General features: G+C 39.9%; 1 protein-coding gene across 39 annotated transcripts in view; it reads right to left on the reverse strand.

Moving 5' to 3' along the window:
* Positions 1 to 17,455, reverse strand: part of LRRFIP1 (LRR binding FLII interacting protein 1) — a 186,653-nt gene that overhangs the window by 86,659 nt on the left and 82,539 nt on the right. For all 39 annotated transcript variants that reach the window (XM_075118149.1, XM_075118148.1, XM_075118151.1 and 36 more), the window contains one exon: positions 5,145 to 5,231. In XM_075118149.1, coding sequence (XP_074974250.1) covers positions 5,145 to 5,231 — 87 coding nt within the window. The remainder of the gene's footprint in view (positions 1 to 5,144; positions 5,232 to 17,455) is intronic.

A 17,455-nucleotide genomic window follows, 5' to 3' on the forward strand; every position in this document is an offset into this window, starting at 1 on the left:
ATTCTCCAGGGGCTCTCTCAATCACCAAGGACTCAAAATGGTTTATACAAAGATTCTAGCCAAGGGATGGCAAAAGTGTTACCTTAGGAACCTTTAAGCCTAGGCTTCGCCCTCCTGACATCTACTTGAGTTTTTTTAAAAACAAACAAAAAACAAAGGTATATGCCAGGCCCATTCCCAAATCATGCCATCCCCAAAACATTTTTCAGTTATCTGTACCTCCCTTTTCCACTAGGATGTAAATCGTCCATGAGGTTACAAGCAAGACATACCTAAAAGTGTGTGTGCAATGAATTTAGTACCATAAGCATTGTATATTACACACAATGCACAACCAACCTGTAGAGCTCACTGCCATGGGACGTTGTGGTGGCAAAAAGTACAACTGGATTCAAAAAAGAATTGGCTTAAGTTATTTGCGGATAGGTCCATCAATGGCTATTAGCCAAGATGATCAGGGTCACAACAGTATGCTCATAGCAGTCTGACACCTCTGACCACCAGAAGCTGGGAATGGAAGACAGGAGCGGATCATTCCATAACTGCCCGATTCTGTACACTCTCCCTGAAGCTCTGATACAGAGCACTCCAGGAGACAGAATACTGGGCAAGATGGACCATGGTCTGACCTAGGCAGCTCTTATGTTCTTACATACTGTACGAATGGGTTCAGTTTCTGATTTCCTCACCCCAAATGAGAGGATACATCATACATCATAGAAGCAGAGTGCTCCAAATGGATTTGATCCTAACCTTTCGAGATTATAGAACTATCATACTTTAAACTCATGATACATGTAATTTCACTCACACACACACCCTTCCCTTGTTAAAATATTGCTGCTCTCTGGTACATCAAAAATCTGCAGTTTGGCTGGATCATGCCCTGCTCCATCACTTTGTCCATTCTCTCTGCCTCTGGTTGGTGGCTTACCCAGTGCTCAGCTAATTAGACATCCTGGCCTCGTATTTTTGCGTTGGTGATGGTCAGAGTTCATGTCTAAGATGCACCATTTATAGAATTGTTTTATTCCCATTAGCCATCCTTTCATGTGTGCATTCCCTTTCAAAAGTTTATCAAGCAAATGTCTAAATTGTCCTTATATTTAAGGAACAATTTGTGGTCTGTGTTCCATATGGCACGGATGTGCGGTTTATCGAGCTGTTCAGACACTGACTATGCAATCTCTACATTTCCAGTTCATATTGGTTCTGTTTTACATTGTGCTGGCATTTCTCTCAGAGTTCCAGTCAACTTCTTGTTTCTTCAGTCCTTGTGGACACCCCATTCTTAATGTTCTAGACATGTTCTCCTCCAATTGCCTGGCTTTCTTTCTTTATCCCCCTCTTCACTCCCTAAACCTGGATTACTAGCTGGCACCAGCTGTAATTGGTAAATTCCTTCTAGGGTATCTCCATTCTCTGCTGCTAAGAATCCATACAACTCTTCTGGTGCCACTGTGCTCCCAGCTTCCCGGACAGAGCTTTGTTCAATTGCTCATTATCACAATAGAGATTTCTCTTTGATTAACTTTACTAATTGCTTCTCCAAAGGCTAAAAGCAACTTGTATTTTTCCCCAAAAACAACAGAAAAACTCATTTGCTATTTTTTTTTTTGACTCAGTCTTCTTGAATATCAGCATATCACAGACCCTGGTTCTTGTGTCCAGCCTGACCCAGCTTGAAGCCCTGTTACATTTTCCAGGGATTTTTTTTTTTAAAAGATGCCTGACTTCCTGTCATATGAGACAACCACCTTGCTCCTCCCCCAAAACATGCTGGTCCATTCCCCTTGTCTCATGCCATGCCATGCCCTCTCACTTTACTCCCAAAATTAGCCAAACCCTGTTCTAGCCTCATCACTCCAAGTGGAGAGATTCTGCCCTTTTTTCTTTTCTGTCTGCCACAGTTGTTAAATTGCTATGTTAAATGTTAAATTGCCCCACTGGAGGGGTCAATGGGAGCTGAACTCAGGTCTGCTTTTAAAAGACAGTTTACATAATTCTTAACATTAATTCTACTCTACTGCAAACAATCATTGGCACATTAATCAGTAGGCTGTTGTGCAGTTACAATGGTTTCTAGCAGAATTATTTTGTAATTCTCACTAAAGTAACTTGGTAAATAATTTATCATTACTGCACACAGAAAATTCTGGAATCATCAGGAGGAGCTACAAAATAAAACAGTGTTGTATATGGAGCCAAATGATCTTAACCCACACAAGCAACAATGAGCAAGCCCCAAGTAAGGTGCAATATATATACACATTTATTATGGTTCACACATTCCTTTAAAAGGAAAAGAAACTGCGGATGGAATAATGTACTAAAAAAGGATATTTTTAACCTCTAGGTAAAGAGAAGGAATTTGTAGCTATACACCAATTTTTGCCCTCAATTGTATCCATGGAATGCAAGTAAATTCTGCCAAAAGAGAGGTTCGAATTTGGCCCTCCACCATTTATTTCTCCCAATCAGCTTTGGCTCCAGGCTCTACATATGGGTAGGCTGAAGAACATGGTTACACAATATGTTTTAATAGTCAGCTCTTGTAATAAAAATGCATAGCTCATTCTGCATGTAATAAAATTCAAACTAAGGATTAAGACAGATAATATTTATACTAAGCTTTTATACAGAAAATTTCCTACACTGATATTAAAGTATGTTACACAGAGATCTCAGTTTTATCTCTGTGAAGCAAATATCCCCACTTAACAATGAAGCAAAGGTTGAGAGACTTCACTAATGTTATGCGCTAGTTGGAAGAATTAGGAATAAAAGCTAGGGGGATCACTTTCCAGTCCAATTCAAACCACACTGCCTCCCTGTGACTGAAGGTGATGCAGTCATTTTTGTAAGGCTAAAAAAAGTTACTTAGCTTGCAGTGAGAACATCTGGAAGGTTTTAACTTAAGGACTCAAAAAATGTACATATTTTCTTAGCTGATCCATGCTGCTTAAGCAGATCTCTCAGGACATGTGCACTGCTTTAAGCATGAGAAAGTGCATAAATATTCACTAATTGATTGGTTCTTAACTGTTATAAATGCCTCCATCAAAACTTTCTACAGTAAATAAAATGAGTGGTTTTGAGTCAGAGTTATTCAGCATGGCAGCGGTGTGAATTTTACTGCTTTACTGCATGTAGCTCAGGGACAGGTTAGGTTTTTTCCTTTCTCTTCATAAAAGAGGTCAAATGCCCTTCTGACTACTGATGTTACGAAGTGTTCTCATCCAAGGTTTAAAGCTAAGAAAGCTCCTGGCTGGTGGTTTCTTAATATATGCTACAGCAATGTCTTCTGACCTTCTAACATCTGTAAGACACTCTTGTCAATGAAAAACTGCATCTGTAGCCACTCCCTCCAGCTCTGCCCTCTCATGAGGCTGGGAATGAGATATCTGAAAGGTTTTTCTGAATACTGAGCATGCAAGATATAAAATAAACATGCAGAACATACATATTACTATGCATTTTATCCCACTGAGAATTACAAAGTATATAGTAGGTGTATGTTTAGTTACACTTGTGGCAATTTTGGAAGATTTTTAGAGGACTTTTATATACCGTACGAAGTTTTTCCAAAAAGTTTCATTTCAGTAGGTTTTCATTTATTAGCTACAAGGAAATGGAGCAAAGTCTCTTGAGAGATAGCTATCAAAACATAAGCAGCTATCTGAAGTCTGCTAAGTTGCAATTTACCAGATTGCTGTTGGTAGTATCCGTTTTTAGTCTAACAGAGAAAAGAGGTCATCAACTGCCTTGTAATTACTATGAAATTGGAAGGTAATATCATTATCAGCTGCTTTAAATGTCTATGTGCATTTGCTATCTGACCAGTGTCATCATAATTGTTTACCATGGATTCTTCTAATGCTGTTTAGGAAATCCTATTACTCATGACTTAGGCACTGCAGGGGGCTCTACAATATAAATACAGTGCCAGCCACGAAAACCTTTCAGCTTTGGCTGAGGCTGCAAAAGAACATTCCATTCAATCATAAGAAGCAACTGTAGTCGTAAAAGACTCTTCTTCAAGCAACATCCTGCTCAGCTAGTGATCTCTCTCCAGCAGCTGTTTCCCAATCTTCCTTTGTTATATCCCTAACATCCCTATCCTCTTGTATTTGTTAGAAGAATCAATTCTTATAACAGCACCCATAGGAACATCTGCCTAGTTCATTACATGTGTGTGCCTACTGCAAACACAGGGTGCATAAGCTTATCTGGACAGCACTATCTTGAAAATTCTAGTAACTGATCCAGATGTTTGTTCCGGATAGTGCCCTGTCAGTCCTCTTCTAGCTTTTGTTCCCCCAAGATGAAAATATTGATTTCAATTACTCAATATGGGAGGGAGAGTTTGATATTTAGTACAGCTCTTGACCTGTCAGATTCAACAGGAGCAGAACAAGTCTCTCTAGGCCTGTAAAATTGTTAACATATTGGAGACTAGAGATTTTATTTTAACATACCCCCATGTACAACTTCATTTGGCTGGCAGTAGAGAAAAGGCCAATCTTGTAACGTGTAGGAGAGACTTGGCTGGTAGTAAAGAGGAACAATTTATCATGGGGGGAGAGTGACATTTTCATGAGCTCAGTTTTCTACAGTCAGCGGTTGTGCCAATGGTGACCTTACTCTGAGATTATCATCATTCTTAAAAAGACAGGTGTAATCCACACAAGGTCAATGTCACAGTCGTACAGCTTGGTTTACTTTACTGCAAGGATGATTAACTAATGACCCATCAGTACTAATTTTGCAAGAGCTACAAACCACAGAGATACGAGTCTCCTCTATACTTACAAGATGGTTTTCTAACCAATTGCTAAAAAAAAGCAACAAAGTTTATATTATAAACAAAAAATATCCAACACTAGTTACAAATCAGTCACATATTCTCCAGTTATAATTACACTGGCTGATGAGGAACAAATACACTGCTGCTGCACAGTCCCTGCATTTTCAGACCATTTTTATCCACAATCTTAGTACCGGTACCATTTACCCTTCAGAGGCCCAACTAGGGCTATTAGTATTTCAGCTAACAGAAGATTAACTAGTAATTCCAGGACCTTGGAGCCTATTCTGAGGGAGGTAGAGAGGATCAAAACACCCACTGAAAACTTCAAACGTACCTCCTTCTGCTGCCTCTCAAGTTCTTTCATTCGGATCTCCCGTGCCTCAGCTCGTGCGGCTCGCTTTGCTGCAAGTCTTGCTTCAGCCTGTGAAGAGAAGTATAATAAAACAATGTAACAGATGCCAGAGAATTTAACTTGAAGCACTTCTGCTAACTAGCACATGCAATGAAGACTAGATTCAGTAAGACTTTACTTGTAGTGACAAATGAGTTCTTACAGATGTATGTAATGGCCCTACCTTCCATAACAGCTTGTTATGCTTCACAAGTAAATAACATCTTCATGCAGGCATCTATCTATCGTTATCACTTGTATTTAAAAGCTTTTCTGTGCTCTCATTTAAAGAAAAGACTACCATATTTGTATGAATATGTATAGAGGAAACATTTATATTAACAAAAGGTGGTAACTGGGCTCGGTCAAAATGCGTATGTTTAAAAATAAACACTTAAGTAACAGAAGCTCTGAAGAAAGAGAGGCATGATAGTATACACTTACTATTTTAGGCTGGTCATACTTATCTTTATCCCCATAATTAGATAACATGCTCACTGTCAAAAAGCATCAAAAATCTGTTTTCTCTTAATCTGATGTATGCACCTGCATACATGAGCACTGCAGTGGACTATGCATGATCTGCATGTGTGCATGCTGCACAATGGAGACTAAAATTATTGAAGGGCATTGGTAAACCTACGAAAATCCACTTCAGCTTGGTTAGATTAAAATATCCAAATGTTCTGCCTCATATCCAAAACCTCCGGTCTGGAAAGCTGTCAATAACAGGCCTTGAGAGATTTCTAACACTTCATTTCAGCAGATTTGGAAATGACAAAATACCCTCTAGAGTGACATTTTGTTGTTCTTATAATCCCAGACAAAAGCTGGAAGGAGAAAGTAAAGTGAAGAAAGTCTACAATTAGCTTAATTAGCTTTTCAAACCTCAGAATGGGCAAAAGCTCCACTCAATTTTCCCCTGAAGATTTAAGTGGTTCATTCAGCTTTAGTTAGAATATGGCCCAGAGCAGAGAAAGTAAAAGTGATGCTCTAAATCATGGTCACTACATATTTACACACAACTGCCCTCAATTTTTCACCCCACTGGAATCTCCAGCTAGATGCTGTGAGGACAAGTGAAGTGCACTGATAGTGAGAATTCCAGCTTTCACCAGAATTCCTATACTATAGGGAAGCATCAATCCTCCTTAGGAAGAATACTCACCATTCAAAATAGAAGAGAAAGAGGCCCCCAACAAGATAAGAAGAAGAAAGGTTCACCCAACATTAAGGTATTACCTAAGAATTAAGCAAATCTTACCTCTAACTGAAATTATTTTGGCAAGAGTAGCCACTGAACTGATCCATGCCAGCTAATGAGTTCAAGCAATTGCTTCTAACAGTCAGTCAAATCTAGAATAGACTGCATAGACGGCACAGAAATACACAGAAAAAAGTTCAGTCAAGGGTAAGGACTTTTATTATGTGTCTTATTAGCAAACTCCTTTCCTCCATTTCTGAGGAAGTAAACCATCTCAATTTCACAGCATTACATCCATGATAACCCACACAATCAGAACTGAAACATGAGTTTAGTACATTTAACTGAATAGAGTTGGTATCTTTATGTCTTCACAACACAGCCACCTCTGAACTGTAAATAATCAATACTGTAAATAAGAACAATTGCTGCTCCTAAGAAAAGTAAATGAAGTCCCTCTTTCCCCCAACCCCTTGCTACACACAGCAGGAATTAGAGATTCCTCTCAGGGAAGATTGGTGTCTTTTTTTAAATTAAGGTGTTTGAGTTCTAAGATAATGTCGAGCTTTGCCACGGAAGAATAAAGTGCAAATATACCTGTTGAAAAACTGTAGGTACAGTAAGTCACTTAAGCTGTCTGCAAAAGTGTCTCAGACCTTTGTAGTCCCAGAATATTAAGGTTATGTATGGCACACTAAGTGTGCTCAGCACTGGACATACGTAATACGCATGCCTGAAGAACCTGCAGTCTAACAGCATGTGCCTGGTACTGTTCGAACAGGAGTCATAGTCCCTGTTCTAAACAGTTCAGATCTATTAACTTCAGTGGTTGAGCAGAGGCCTCTAAGACATCCATTGTATACATTTCAAGGGCATAGATGCTTTGGAACAGGTAATATGCATAATCCATATGCTCTTTGGAGATGCCTTTTTTACCCTTCAGCCCGTGAAGCGGTATTAAAATATATTTGACCACAAATACACTGTACTGCCCCTACATTAGTCAATTTTATTTCACTGACTATAAATTTTCAAATGTTAAAATGCTTAAAGGTGTTGCAGGAACATCTGTTATTTTATGTCCCACACAGGCGCAGATTGTAATGCAAGGTTAAATTTAGAAAATTAGACCATTCTACAATACTCAGCACTAGTGGCTATTAAATGACTCATGGGTATCAAGAACTTTGACAATTACCTTTCTCAATTACCTGCCCAGTCAACATAGCAAGGTTTCATTGTATATACAGAACTCTGGAAAGAGTGGAAAAGCACGTCCCTAAAACTCTGACTTTCAAGGGCACTGTATTTAGAATAAAAAGAAAAGGAGTACTTGTGGCACCTTAGAGACTAACCAATTTATTTGAGCATGAGCTTTCGTGAGCTACAGCTCACTTCATCGGATGCATACCGTGGAAACTGCAGTAGACTTTATATACACACAGAGATCATGAAGAATGTTTGTGTTTCTTGTTAACTTTCTAGCATTGCTTCTGGTTTGATCTATGTAGAGGAGAGGGAGAATTCACACTGAGATGCAAACGGTAAAGGCTTCTTATAGGCAAAACTGAACCACAGGGAAAAAACTGGCAATTCTAGTTTCACAACTCTGCTGCAGTTGCCAAAGTTTATCAAGTACAGCACCCATTTTGGAGAATGTCTGATTAGCAGCAATGCAATTTGTTAAGTTACAGTATTATACTGTAGCTACTGGTGCTTTGCTCCATCCAATATGCATGAATTTAATTAAAATGCATTGCCTAAATTGATTAGAGTGACCTTGGGACTCTGAAACAGAGGAAAGAGATAATTCAGTCTCCAGGGGAACTGGTCATAACCTGCATCACTCAGAATAATTGGTTAGGGGACTTTCTTTAAAGGGAATGTCTTCCCCACCCCCTCAGCCATTGGGATAAGTATGGATTCAGTACAGAGTATATGTAGCTACTTTACCTGGCAGCCAGAGGCTAAAATGTCAAGTGATAAAAATATTGATTTTAAAATCTTTCCAGGAAAGCATTGGCTTCAATCAATAATTTCAACGACTATTTATATAATATTAGAGAGACATGGTTGGTGAGGTAATATCTTTTATTGGACCATCTTGTCTCTCTCACCAACTGAAATTGGTGCAATAAAAGATATTACCTCACCCACCTTGTCTCTCCCGCCAGGTCTACACTATAAACTTACACTGGTACAATTATGTCTCTCAGAGGTGTGAAAAGTCCACACCTCTGAGCAATACAGTTATACTGACCTAACCTCTGCTGTACACAGCATTATTTATAACTGTCTATGTCTATCTACAGCACTATGTTATTTGGAGGTTAATATGAGGGGGAAAGGAGTCCAGGAGAGCTGTATTTTAAAGAAGCCTTATTGAGGGCGCAGGAACAAACCATCCTGATGTGCAGAAAGAATAGCAAATATGACAGAGGCCAGCTTGGCTTACCAGTAAAATCTTCGGTGAGCTTAAACACAAAAAGGAAACTTACAAGAAGTGGAAACTTGGACAGATGACTAGGGAGGAGTATAAAGATATTGCTCCAGCATGCAGGGGTGTAATCAGGAAGGCCAAAGCACAACTGAAGTTGCAGCTAGCAAGGGATGTGAAGGGTAACAAGAAGGGTTTCTACAGCTATGTTAGCAACAAGAATAAGGGTCCCACACTTTCCCTGACCTTCCTGAATGGGGGAGGCAACCTAGTGAGAGACCTGGAAAAAGCTGAAGTACTCAATGCTTTTTTTTTGCCTCGGTCTTCACAGACAAGGTCAGCTCCCAGACTGCTGCACTGGACAGAATGGTATGGGGAAGAGGTGAGTGGTGAAAGAACAGGTTAAGGACTATTAGGAAAAGCTGGATATGCACAAGTCCATGGGGCCAGATGCAATGCATCTAACGGTGATGAGGGAGTTGGGTGATATGATTGCAGAGCCACTGGCCATTATCCTTAAAAACTCGTGGCAATCAGGGGAGGTCTCAGACGATTGGAAAAATGCAAATATAGTGCCCATCTTTAAAAAAGGGAAGAAGGAGAATCTGAGGAACTACAGCCCCACCTCAGTTCCCGGAAAAATCATGGAGCAGGTCCTCAAGGAATCCATTTTGAAGCACTTGGAGGAGAGGAAGGGGATCAGGAATAGCCGATATGGATTCACCAAGGGCAAATCATGCCTGACCAACCTGATTGCCTTCTGTAAGATAAGATAACTGGATTTGTGGATATGGGAAAAGCAGTGGCCATGATATATCTTGACTTGAGCAAAGCTTTTGATACAGTTTCCCACAGTATTCTTGCCAGCAAGCTGAAGTATGGACTGGATGAGTGGATGAGGTATAAGGTATAAAAATATTTAGAGATTAATACAATCCCTAGGGATCTACCAGTTTATTCTTCTTAAATCAATATATCCTCAGCATATTCAGGCAGCAAATCAATACATTTTCACTCCATCCAATACATGTAAATTCAAATCACACACACAGAATTAGATGGAAGAGAACAGATTTTCATGTAGAAGCTTCAATTAACTAATGGCTGGTTTCCCAAGACGGTGTATTTTAATGCAGAAGTATATTCTTGCTCATGATCACATAGCTATTTAGAATTAAACACTTGTTAATGAAACCAGCTCTTAGAATCAAAGACAAACATGTTAGGGTTCCTGCTGACTGACTGTTGAATATTATAAAATAAAAATTGCTAACTACAACCAATACTGCACATTGTGAAGTTGCAAGCAGCAACACTGGAAAAATCAATGCAGCATAATTCCAAACAAGGCACTAGTACTTCATAGAATCATAGAATATCAGGGTTGGAAGGGACCTCAGGAGGTCATCTAGCCAGCTTTCTATCCACCTTATAGTCCATTCATCCAGCCCATACTACTTTAACTTGCTGGCAAGAATACTGTGGGAGACCATATCAAAAACTATGCTCAAGTCAAGGAACAACATGTCCACTGCTTTCCCCTCATCCACAGAGCCGGTTATCTCCTCATAGAAGGCAATTAGATTAGTCAGGCATGACTTGCCCTTGGTGAATCCATGCTGACTGTTCCTGATCAATTTCCTCTCCTCTAAGTGCTTCAGAATTGATTCCTTGAGGACCTGCTCCATGATTTTTCCAGGGACTGAGGTGAGGCTGACTGGCCTGTAGTTCCCCAGATCCTCCTCCTTCCCTTTTTTAAAGGTGGGCACTACATTAGCCTTTTTCCAGTCATCCAGGACCTCCCCCGATCGCCATGAGTTTTCAAAGATAATAGCCAATGGCTCTGCAATCACATCCGCCAACTCCTTTAGCACTCTCAGATGCAGCGCATCCAGCCCCATGGACTTGTGCTCGTCCAGCTTTTCTAAATAGTCCCGAACCACTTCTTTTTCCACAGAGGGCTAGTCACCTCCTCCCCATGCTGTGCTGCCCAGTGCAGCAGTCTGGGAGCTGACCTTGTTCGTGAAGACAGAGGCAAAGAAAGCACTGAGTAGATTAGCTTTTTCCACATCCTCTGTCACTAGGTTGCCTCCATCATTCAGTAAGGGGCCCACACTTTCCTTGACTTTCTTCTTGTTGCTAACATACCTGAAGAAACTCTTCCTGTTACTCTTAACATCTCTTGCTAGCTGCAACTCCAGGTGTTATGTGGCCTTCCTGATTTCACTCCTGCATGCCCGAGCAATATTTTTATACTCTTCCCTGGTCATTTGTCCAATCTTCCACTTCTTGTAAGCTTCTTTTTTGTGTTTAAAACCAGAAAGGATTTCACTGTTAAGCCAAGCTGGTCGCCTGCCATATTTACTATTCTTTCTACACATCGGGATGGTTTGTCCCTGTAACCTCAATAAGGATTCTTTAAAATACAGCCAGCTCTCCTGGACTCCTTTCCCCCTCATGTTATTCTCCCAGGGGATCCTACCCATCAATTCCCTGAGGGAGTCAAAGTCTGCTTTTCTGAAGTCCAGGGTCCGTATTCTGCTGCTTTCCTTTCTTTCTTGTGTCAGGATCCTGAACTCAACCATCTCATGGTCACTGCCTCTCAGGTTCCCATCCACTTTTGCTTCCCCTACTAATTCTTCCCGGTTTGTGAGCAGCAGGTCAAGAAGAGCTCTGCCCCTAGTTGATTCCTCCAGCACTTACACCAGGAAATTGTCCCCTACACTTTCCAAAAACTTCCTGGATTGTCTGTGTACTGCTGTATTGCTCTCCCAACAGATATCCGGGTGATTGAAGTCTCCCATGAGAACCAGGGCCTGCGCTCTAGTAACTTCCATTAGTTGCCGGAAGAAAGCCTCGTCCACCTCATCCCCTGGTCTGGTGGTCTATAGCAGACTCCCACCACGACTTCTCCCGTGTTGCTCATGCTTCTAAACTTAATCGAGAGACTCTCAGGTTTTTTGCAGTTTCATACAGGAGCTCTGAGCAGTCATACTACTCTCTTCCATACAATGCAACTCTCACACCTTCTGCCCTGCCTGTCCTTCCTGAACAGTTTATTTCCATCCATGACAGTACTCCAGTCATGTGAGTTATCCCACCAAGTCTCTGTTATTCCAATCACATCATAATTCCTTGACTGTGCCAGGACTTCCAGTTCTCCCTGCTTGTTTCCCAAGCTTCTTGCATTTGTGTATAGGCACTTAAGATAACTCACTGATCGTCCCGCTTTCTCAGTATGAGAAAGTACTTACTTTAAAACAATCCACTTTGATGAGATCAATATGTATGTTACAACCAATTTGTTTTTGCATTTAGAACTGTTTTAGCATTATATTTTTAATTAAGTGCTCATCACACACTGGGTACTTTTATGCTGCCCCTCTCCAGCATTTTATCAGACTGCCTATTTATATTGTGGTAGCACAGAGGCCCCAACCCTATTGTGCTAAACACCGTACAATCATGCAAAAAATGAAGTGGACCCAGCCCATAAAAACTGACAATCTAAGTAAGATGGGAGACAACAGGTGAATACAACAAATACGTTAGGAGCACAGGGTAACAAGAGGATACTGGTCAGCATGATAAGCAGCAATGACTATTTATACATTGTTAATACCTGTTGTTGCCATGTTTAAGCTGCAACCCAGTATTTCAAAACAAGATTTTAAATGTTCATTTTTTTAGAGTAGATTGATTTGTAAAGGAAAAACCTCAACTGGCAGTCCTATATCATCCACCCTGTTGTTTTGACTGCTTATTTGTTCTCTGTCATCCTAGCTCCCTTCCTCATGAAGCAAGTACACCTATGCATGCAGTTCAAAGCACTGTCCAAGGTTCAGGTGGGATGCTGATCAACTGCCCCAGAAAATTCAGTGGTGTTCAGGAAAGCAGCTACCTGGGAAAGTAACAGCAATACAGACCACACCCTTTCAGAGAGACTAATCATGATGCTCTCCAGTCTCTACTTGTCCAAGGTCACTCAAAAATCAGGTGAGGTTTCCAGTGTTGTATGTAGGGATTCCTGTGCACTGCACGGAAAAAGTTACTCCTAAATGTCAGATGATTAGCCTACAATAGAGACTTTACACACAATGAAATGTCATGAAAATCTGAGCATTAAGATCTATGAGTGGTTCAATCATACACTGAACTCTGCAGGAAAGGTTTGTGTTGTTAACTTGTGAGATTAACAGCAGAGACTCATTTTAAATCTAAAAATTTTAGTCAAGCTGGTAAAGTTGTGACAAATGAGAACTATTGTGCACGATTATATTACTGCACACAGAGCACTTAAAATCTGTTAACATATGAACAGGCATCACATGTGACTATTCATTCAAGCTGAACTTTACAGAAACATTAAAAACCAGATTACAATGAAGGGTGCAGTATAAGAACTGAAGTAGAGCAGAATGCTGTAGTGTGAGAACTCATGAAAATTAAACACTTCCTCCACAAAGAGGTGTTTTTTGCATTCAAGATGGACTAGATCTCTGTTCGGAAGTGTCTGGCTTAGCTTGCTCATGTTCAGTTTTCTGCTATAAATATCCTGATTTCCTGTGCATCATGCAAGTAGCAATTTTAATTGCATATTTCTCTCCTGCTGTTTCCTAACTAAGCCAGAACAGGCTTTGCCTGGGTGAATTTGGCACTCCTCCAGTCCAAGCAGATAAGCATGTAAAAGACTAACTTGGGTCTAACTTGAGGGGGTGATGATGGGAGAAAGTCCCCCAAGTGTGAGGAGGCTGCTGAACTTCACATTAGTGAAATCACTAAAGTTTTCCCAACCTTCATGACTTTGTCATGAGCCTCATCATAATTGTTTTCCCTAAAGCCCCAGCTCCTGGAGTCAAGTGGATATGTGATGATTTCAGCCTTCATTATTAAAGACAACAGCAAGCAGCAAGCAAGTAACAAGAACATCAAAGTTATTATTTTTATATAATCTCATGATTTTTGGTGAGCCTGACTCCTGATTTTTGAATATTTAGAGTTGGCAATACTTACAATGACTTTAAAAATATATTTTTTGAAAAGCTACAAAATGTTACAGTAGTAAAAAGTGTGAGTGAAGATTAACATGAGAATCTCAAAGTTTGATGGGAAGAATTTCTTTTGGTATTCAAGGTTAAAAGTAACCATTTGCCTCAGGTTAGTCAGCTATTTTGTAGATTACTTCATCCTTCAAACACTGCCAACACCGGGGGTGGGGGGAGGTTGGGGAGAAATACAGGCCGCTAATACAAGAAATTTATCCAAAACAGATAGGGACACATACAAATGTAACTACCAGAGAAACAAGCAGAACATTAATTAAAATTTGAAGTCCAGGTACACTTTAAAAAGTTTTTGTATGCTCCTTGTCTGACAGGTGAAAAAGATGAAGTTACCATTTCTGTTAGGCAAATCGTGCAAAAGAATAGAGAAGAGTTCCAAAGACTGCCTTGGGTAGGGCAGAGGAAACAGGAGACAATTACTGTGGCAAGGAGGGCACAGAAGCCAGCATTATTACAAAAACTACAGCTTTCTACTGAAGTTGTCCAAAATACTGCAGTAAATGCATACTGTGACATTTTAAAGCCACTACAGGCCCTAAAATAGACACACTGCTACAATAGAAAAGTTTGATGTTCTTCTCTACCTTACTCTACTCAAAATAAAAAACTCAAGTGACATTTTTTTCCGATGGAAAATCCATCCCATTTAATAGCAGATATTTATCCTACCTATTCCGTTCAACCTCTCCAGCATCACCCAGGAAAAAAAGAATACTGCAGCCTGTAAATCTAGTCAGTTTCTCTAGCTCCAATACAGTATCTTGAACATGCCAATTACTTTTGATTTTACCTGCAGACAAAGGTCACCAGGGAACCGAAATTAGGGTTAGTTATCCAGAATTATGGAGTCTCACCTTCTAAATACCAACACCAACCTAAACCAGAAGCCCAGTTGGAATGATCACCTACAATATTGTATTTACACCCATTTCTCACACTGCCCCAGCACAGCCAGTATGTAATAGAACAATGACTAAGGAAGTTCTCACTTCCTGCCTAAAGGGCACATTGTCCCCTGCAAGCACAGGGAAGTAACATTCAGAAATGTATTTACATCAAGATAAAATTGATGGATTTGATTATGAACATGTTTCTGTGACGCAAGCATACCCTGAAGATGTACATGCATAAAGAAATAGCTCTCTGAAACATGCGGACTTCACTGTTAAATTGGAACTCCTGACAAACAGCCAACAGAGATAGGAAACTCTGGATAGCAACAAGAAAAGGAGGACTTGTGGCACCTTAGAGACTAACAAATTTATTTGAGCATAAGCTTTTGTGAGCTACAGCTCAATCCGATGAAGTGAGCTGTAGCTCACAAAAGCTTATGCTCAAATAAATTGGTTAGTCTCTAAGGTGCCACAAGTCCTCCTTTTCTTTTTGTGAATACAGACTAACATGGCTGCTACTCTAAAACCTGTGGATAGCAAGAAATCCAGCCACAGTGACCTTTGTAATCCCCATGAACGATTCCAGATATAGAAATCTTCAAACAACTCTCGAGATAAATCATTAAAACAGTACAATTATTCAAAGAGACTTGATTTTACCAAGGGTCTAATATTCAAAGCCAACAGCATGTGCTTTCTGTGAAGGGAAAGGGTTAAAGAAACAGCTTGTGAGCAGAAACAAGTTGCCTGTAGGAGTTCATTCTTATGCAGATCACGTTATTAAAGCACTAATTAAACGAAAAGAATCTCACTGAAAGTTCAGTAACTTACCAAAGTGGCAATCTGTATGCAACAGCCACAATATTTTTTCCATCTCGAGAATCAATTTATTCTCACTTTCTGCTTTAAAGTTATTACCATTATGCTAAAAAATACATCCAACAGTTTATGTTTTGAATGTTTTTCCTGATTAACAGGAAAAATTAATCAGTTCTGCCCCACTGTTTCACAGTTAAAGGCTTGTTTTCTCCATACTTTATACTGGCCTTCATTCCACTTGTCTATGATATACATTCAATCAGTAAACTGGAAAAATAAAGCAATGTAACCAAGGCTTTGCTGTAGATTAGCCATTTAAAATTTCTCTATCCAAGTGGTACATTGCTTGTGATAACCCATTTGGCTAAACACTGCTATCCTCAGCCACAAGTACTAGCAACAAGACCAGATATTTTTGTACATTTATTCCCCTTCACCATTGTTTAGTAAGGTGCAAATGTAATGAATGGGTTACTCAGTTACCGAAATGAAATTGTCATCACTCCTTCCTTCTCACTAGTGAAGCAATCATGACCTAAATTAAAGAGACAGAACCAAACTCCAGCCAGTACCAGACAATGTTGTTTTACATCTGAGTGTCACTGACTGAATGAACAAGATTGATGAGACCAGACGGCTCAGGAAGCAGACCAGCAGTGCCAACTCAACCACACAAATGGTATTTAAAAAATAAAAACAAAAGACTGTTCATGTATTTAAAGCAAAGTTTTACAATTTTCCAATAAAATAATTAAAATCTACATCAAAGCTGTCCCACTGTTTATTAATATTGCCAAATTCTGCAGTGGTTTTTTTTAGCGTTTTTTAGAAATACTGAAATTGTTCACACACAAGAACAGTTTGATTTGTGGACTAATTCCTTAATTCTTTACTTTCAACAACAAAAATCTAGGGAAGTACCCAGGTGACCAGACTAATAGGCCTCACTCCTCCAATTCCTTAGGGAATGGCTACACTGGAAACTTCAAAGCGCTGTCGCGGGAACGCTCCCATGGCAGCGCTTTGAAGAGCTCCCCCAGCACTCCTGGTAATCCACCTCCACCGCTCGGAGCCTGTCTACACTAGCACTTCAAAGTGTTCAGACTTGCTGCGCTCAGGGGGGTGATTTTTCACACCCCTGAGCCAGCAAGTTAGAGCACTATAAAATGTAAGTGTGCACAAGCCCTTAGTAAATGTTTATCTCAGCTCATAATGCTTCACAAACATCAGCCCCATTGCTAAGGAATGAGCTTCAAGGTTCTTGGCATAGCTTATTCACACTATCTGACCCGTGGACCACTGTAGAGTCTGTTTAGCTCTTCACCTTTCACCTGTATAGACTGCACCAGGACAAAAATTAAACCAAGTTCCTCCTTTAGCAACCTAATCATTTATAAATGCATTAATTACACTCACTTAACCATGTGCCAAAAATCCACACCTTAGATATAAGCCCATGAATGCCTGTTTCCATTGTAAATCTTTTGTGTATTGCATGTACATACACGGAACTGTTTTGGAACTTCGAACATTAAGCTAAAACTCTGTTGGCATGTCTGCTCACAGGCTAAATCAAGCTATAAATGGTTTAGATATTTTTCTCTTCCCCCTCCCCCCTCTTCAATAGGCCAAACAAGGAATAGATAGTAACTGGCTCTAGGTACTTTCAACTTTTTTTAAACTAGGCCTGAGAAAAATAACTTATTAAAAATACGTAATATTTGAAGTGTTGATATAAAATTTAATTATTGCATTTGGTCAGTAGCAATCTTCTAAAGGTAACGCTTAGAAGTAACAAGTAACAATAGGGACTGACAGCTAGCCCTAAGGCCCCTCAC

This window comes from Caretta caretta, chromosome 11 (genome assembly GCF_965140235.1).
Source record: "Caretta caretta isolate rCarCar2 chromosome 11, rCarCar1.hap1, whole genome shotgun sequence".
Taxonomy (NCBI): domain Eukaryota; kingdom Metazoa; phylum Chordata; order Testudines; family Cheloniidae; genus Caretta; species Caretta caretta.